The sequence below is a fragment of the Nanorana parkeri genome, unplaced genomic scaffold, assembly GCF_000935625.1.
Source record: "Nanorana parkeri isolate BGI_ZX_2015 unplaced genomic scaffold, ASM93562v1 scaffold984, whole genome shotgun sequence".
Lineage (NCBI taxonomy): Eukaryota > Metazoa > Chordata > Amphibia > Anura > Dicroglossidae > Nanorana > Nanorana parkeri.
Window position 1 is genome coordinate 102,604 of NW_017307252.1, and position 6,000 is coordinate 108,603.

Consider the following 6,000-nt stretch of genomic DNA (forward strand, 5'->3'; position numbering starts at 1 on the left):
GGTGAATTCAATGGACACCCCTGAGAAAGCTAGACGGCACCCCAGTGTGCCATTGCACACTGGTTAAGAAAGACTGTGATAGGATCAGAGTGAGCAGAAGCATGACCTCATCAGTCTCCTGCTGTTTAATCAGAGAGAGGACATCACTGTATTCCTAATAGAAAGTGGTGTCATCCACCTGGCAGTGCTAGGTCGTGGGGTTGTGCAAACGGAAGCACTGCGTGTACAGAAATGCAAATTCTCTGGCCGCTAAAACAGACTCCATATGGATTTCATCTGTACGGCTGGAATTCAGCTTTAAAATGACATTAAAGGCTAAAGTGACCCCCCCCAAAGTGCTAAAGTAAGGACTTACCTTAAATGATGCCTCTTAATCCGATCTTCTTCTTCTTCTTCTTTCCTGTAGTTTTTAGCTTTCCATCCAGCGCCGGTGCGGGTCTCCGATCCAGCGCTCCTCTTCTCTGATGTCCCACAGAGTATGTGCGGGTGCACGCTGCACCCTAGACTTACCTTGCGTCTCTTCTCGTCTCCCGGCCGAACATCTGAACTCTGCATGCGCTCGCCCCAAGATCCTTTGCGGCCGCCCGAGAAATTTTGAGATGTTCGGACGGGAGCACGCCGCGGAGACACAGATTATTTTTAACCCTTTGCAAACGTTTTTTTTCCCATCGTTTTGCATATATCTACTGCTTGCAAGCAGTAGATATATGCAAAAACAAATGAGGGTTTAACAACCCTTTAACACAGACAACTTATGACCCAGCTGACAGGTATAAAATAAATCCAGTCCTCCTTTCATTCCAGTCCTCCTTTCATTCCAATGGGACTCAACATAATAATAACACTTGTGCAGTGAAGGCGCCAAGTGGGCCAAATACCTGAAATCAATGGCATTGAGTCCAAGCAGCATACCGGCGAGCATATTGGCTTCTTCCCCCAGCACTATTGCTCCATCGTCGTAAAATCTCCTGTGGAGGGCACAAAACAGCTTTCACTTCAACAATCATAGCGGTAGGCTTGCAATGCATTACTAGGACATAAACACATGTTGCCCCAGCTGTGCCTGCTACTGAATTTTTAACATCATCATTGAAACACACACTGTGATTAATGTTTTCTGTGTATAGTGTAGGCTGAGGGAGTGTAATTTCACACAGCAGTTCACAAAGCACAAATTGCGCTGGGACACCAGAATACACTATTGAAGATATGATCAGAATTTCTGCGGGTTGGGAAGATCAGCTACAAAAGATACAGCATTTGTCCTAATCTGGGGTCAATGGATTTATTCCATCAAAGGGGGCGATGTATTTAAAGGGAATGTACACTGCATTTTCAGCAGGCATAGATTTTGTTTATATACAGCCCTGCATATATTAGGGATGAGCCCAGGTTCAGACCGAACTCAGTCCGAACCTGAGCTCCTCTGAACTAGGTACCATGGGCGTCTCCACCCAATCAACTGTGGGCTGGGAAATTCCCCGTCCTACAGATACATGTAAACAAAGGGCTGGAATGCTTGTGCTGACATCATTTACCTCATTCCCTGCCCACAGCTGAATGGATGGCACAAAAAGAACTTGCATCCAGGTTCAGAGAAGCTCAGGTTTAGACCAGGTTTTGGTCCTCAAACTGAACTCATCCCTACTGCATACCCATTATGGACCAGAACAATTTTAAATTTCCATTATAAGCCTGTATTTTTGTCAATAACTTTGTCGTTCTTTAAGATAAAGTAATACATACCGTACTATATTTATAGTATACTCTGTGTGTGTGTGTGTATATATAAATACAATGTAACAGTAATGTTGTTACATTGTATTTCTCAATAAAGTTTCTGGAGAGTGTTTTGAACACTGTTCCCCAATCCTAAATGATTGACGTTTAATTTGCTAAAGCAGCATTTCTCAACTTTTGTTCAGTCAAGGAACCCTTTAAAAGTCGGGAAACTATTGCAAATGCTGAATAAATCATGGATGCTGCTTGATGTTTAAACGTTTTAGTTTTCTACAGAATCAGCTGGTCCCCTGAGCCCTGGACCTATCCTATTTTAGGGTGGCTATTTTCCCTTGCAGGGTCCTATGAAGCCACCCTTGTGTGTGCTAGTAAGCTGTGTGTGTCTCCACAAACACACAAGAACAGCAGAGCAAGCCGTCCTTCCAAGCTACTATATGGACAGCTGCTGGAGACTGCTCTGTCCCTTGTGATCTTGTACTGGACAGGATTGTTCAGTGAAGCAAAGCGAGAGAGTTGGAGCTGTTTGGACACATGATGACTGTAAGCGTTTGGGGAAAATGTAAAGAAATCCTTGTGGATTACAATGCTGGGCAATGTATTTTTATTTGATCTGTATTCATTACTGAAAAAAAGATTGCGAGTAGAATATTACTAAGTTAGCAGACGGACTTTAAAGCTTAAAAAAGTAAATAAAACCGACCAAGGAGTGCCAAGTTCTAAATTTCAGACTGAGCTTTGATGGCGATACCTTTCCCGAGAAACACTTCCGGTCTGACTATTCAATAAGGAGTTTCTACAAATAGCAGAATACCACAGAACACATTATCCCTCCGGCTCCATCGCTCTGTCAATACCGTGAAGTTTTCCCCATTGATCTACATGAGATCTGATAAAAAGGCTGCATTTCTCTAAATAGACATTACAAGGTGTTGTGGTCCTTACTGAATAAACTGCATTCTGTGCAAGCAAAAACTGTGTTCTCTTAAAGCGTATGGAAACCCCAACATCAACCTACTCTTATTGACTCCCTTTCAGTCAGTTAAATAAAACACTAAAAATTCTCAAAAATACCAGACAAAAAAGCTGACAACTTCTTGTGCTGACTGTTCTCAAATGATATTGTTCTCAAATATCTCTGAGGACTACAGAACCACACTCCTATGTTATAGAGAATATCAGTGGGGTTCAGTAGTCCTTGTTTCTGTTGTCCTGCTACAGTAGGGTAAAAGAACGTCATCATCCTAGGACAGGAAGTGTGTAACTAGCAGAATAAATAAAACACCTGAAAGAACAAAACGCCTGAAAGAAGAAACTGTTGCAGACTAAGGGCCCCTTTCACACGGGCTGATCAGGAGGGGATCCGAGCACCACTGTGACATTCATGTCTATCCGTTTTTTCTATCCTATGGAGGAAAGCACTGCAACTACTGGACCCCATGTCAGTCTATGAGGAGTCGGATATAAACTGACATGTGTCAGATTACCCCTGATCCGGCATGATCAGGTCCGGCAAAAATTCTTTAAACCTTTCATTTTCCCGGATGGGCTGGAGCCGGGGGTAACGGATGCCTGTCCATTGACACCCAGCTGACCATAGACTAACATTGGGCATCCCATCGTGTCTGGTGAAAAACTAACAAGCGAACCCAATCGGACCACCCGAATTAGGCATAATTTCCTAACCCTGAACTAAATGCCAATCTAAATTACATTCTTCCTCTTATGGAACACAAGTTTCAGGATAAACTTCTTGCTGTCCACAATGGTGAAGGGAAACTTTTCAACTGACCATAAAGGACCCTTATACTGACCACCAATTTAAGGAGGAATTTTTCCATGGAGCACCAATGCAAGTGCACAGTGCAGTTTTGTGTTCCTCTTTCATGACCATCATTAGGGGCAGTGTTGAGGGGCTTTTGTTTGTAGCTCTGTGGTGGAAAGGGTGCTATTAAATCTAGTGTTTATCAGATTGCATGTGGTCTGATACTAATTTGTAGTTTTGGTTCATATGGTTCTCCCCCTAAACAATCTATCTTTGCTTGCCATCTGTCTGCTGCTAGAGGTGAGTGCAGGGAGTGCCCTGCTGATAGAACAGAGCAGCCAATGGGATTGCTAGGAGTAGATATCCCTACCCAGCCAATCACTGTTGAATGAGCCAGTGGTGCATGCTGGGGGAGGAGATAAATACTCGGGGGATAAAGACAAGGATCAATAACTTCTACCTCAAGTAATGCGGTGTCAGGTGCTTGCCCTGCTGTGCATGGAAGCTGTAACCACACTCTCTGAAAAGCCATGGAGTCTACATCTGCTTGGATGATCCTAACCCTCCTCTCTCTCTCTCTTTCTGAAGTTCTTCAATAAATGTTTCAAGCATCACAACTACAGACTGGGCCTCGCTTCAATCGTTCAATGGAAGCGCGGTAAGTGCTGATGGGCAAAGTGAGCGACAATATCCCTAGACAAGAAGAATCAGAGCTGTCATAACCCATAGCAAGTAACTCAAGGTGTGCTGGTGTGCTGTGGATCCATAGTAGAGGTTTCCTATTGAGGAAAGACAGGGAGACCCATTATTTCTGTTTACTGTAGTTCACCCCTTCAGAGCCACCGGTAGCGTTATCCTATATCGGAATAGCACTGACCAGGAAGGGGGAGCGCTACTTGTTCAGAATGGCTTCTTTCACCATACATATCAATAGGAATGCTAAAGCAGCTTAAAGCAGGTTGATGCAACTTAGGAGGTCTAATGCACCTGTCAAAGAACAGTAAATGGCCTCAGAAGTGTCCCGAGCTGATCTCAAATGCAGGCTGTATGCACCTGGAAGCAATCTGCTTTTGCCCATTAACACCAGTCCTTATGGTTCCATTTCATAATCATTACTGAAAATAGGTTTCACTCTCACTACTTGTCCTGGAGATCACTGTCACTAGGACAAAATGTGGTGTGAAGTCAAAAATGTACAGTTGTCCTCTGAACAGAAGGAGAGGGGAAATCTTCCAATAAGGGACACTTGCTCTGATGGCAACAAGGGGATTTCCCTTCCTTTGGAGGTATCTCTTCTTACTACCCATTGAATTTTCAGGACAGGAGGTGAGGAAAAATATCCTCAGTGGACCTCCATCAGTTTTGAATTTTTTGGACACACTTTGACTAGTAACATTACAGTGATTGGATAAATACATTATAAACATAATATATGGATATGGGTAATGCAGAAAGCCCTGTTAATTCAGCCCATTACCACACAAAAAGCATTGCTATTAAATATGGAAGACCTTGTAGTTTTATAGTCCCTCAGTGCTGCTGTAATATATTCAGATAAGCGTTTTTCCATCAGTGCAACTCGGATCCAGGCCCTGCCCTGAAACAAAACACACAGAATTAGGTGTAAAACAAATCTATACAAAATAAAGACTCAAGGAAAACAAAATATCTCTGCTGACTCTGATACAAGGCCGGCCCTTGCTTATGTGGCTCTTTGCAAAATGTTAGCCTTCTGCCCCCCAAAAAGGTAAATAATATTTTTTCTAACCATTAGCTTACTGACAACAAAAGCAGCTTTGTGGATAGACCTTCTCTATGAGCGGCCATTTTCACATGAAACCTTTTACCATAAAGCAGCACTATGAAAGATAAATACATGTAGTTAGGTTGATGAACCCCCCAAAAAACAACACGGCTTGTATCTGATGTGCAATTTCTGAATATCAGATACAAGGCAGCAGTGTGATGTCCATACAGAATTCTGTAATTTGTCCAAGGGGAAGATGTTTTAACAGAAACTGTCACTCAGCTACCCCTCTGCCTAAAGTGAACCTGTTTAGGCATTTCTCAGATAACAACAGTGCTGGGGTGGTGCCTTCACATACCTCTGTTAGTCAATCACTCTGAAACCCTTTGAACCCTAGGCCTAGGTTGTACATGGGACCTTCACGTTTGACCAAGCCAGTGTTGAAGTGAACCAATGCTTTGCTAACTGCAGGGCCAAGCAACAGGTTCACTTAAATGCCAGTCCCACAGTACTGCATACTCGTATCTCCTGCAATCCTAAACTGTTCTGCTCCCCCACAGAAGCAAGGACAAGTAGCTCTGTGTTAGCTCCTGGGCAAGACTTGTAGGCTACACGGGGTTGAGGAAACTCTACTGAATGCCTATGTAGGTGAGCACTAGGAGGGAGACACCATCTTCCTTCCAGTTCTTGTAATCCGCTCCCAGATGACCCCCCCCCCCCCCCTGATGCCTCCTGGGACATTTGTTGTAGA

The 6,000-nt window shown here is 43.6% G+C and overlaps 1 protein-coding gene across 2 annotated transcripts in view; it reads right to left on the reverse strand.

The window, feature by feature from the left end:
* Positions 1-6,000, reverse strand: part of RUNDC3B (RUN domain containing 3B) — a 129,228-nt gene that overhangs the window by 36,181 nt on the left and 87,047 nt on the right. For both annotated transcript variants that reach the window (XM_018566874.1, XM_018566873.1), the window contains exons 4-5: positions 5,014-5,099; positions 879-968 (exon numbers count right to left, since the gene is read on the reverse strand). In XM_018566874.1, coding sequence (XP_018422376.1) covers positions 879-968; positions 5,014-5,099 — 176 coding nt within the window. The remainder of the gene's footprint in view (positions 1-878; positions 969-5,013; positions 5,100-6,000) is intronic.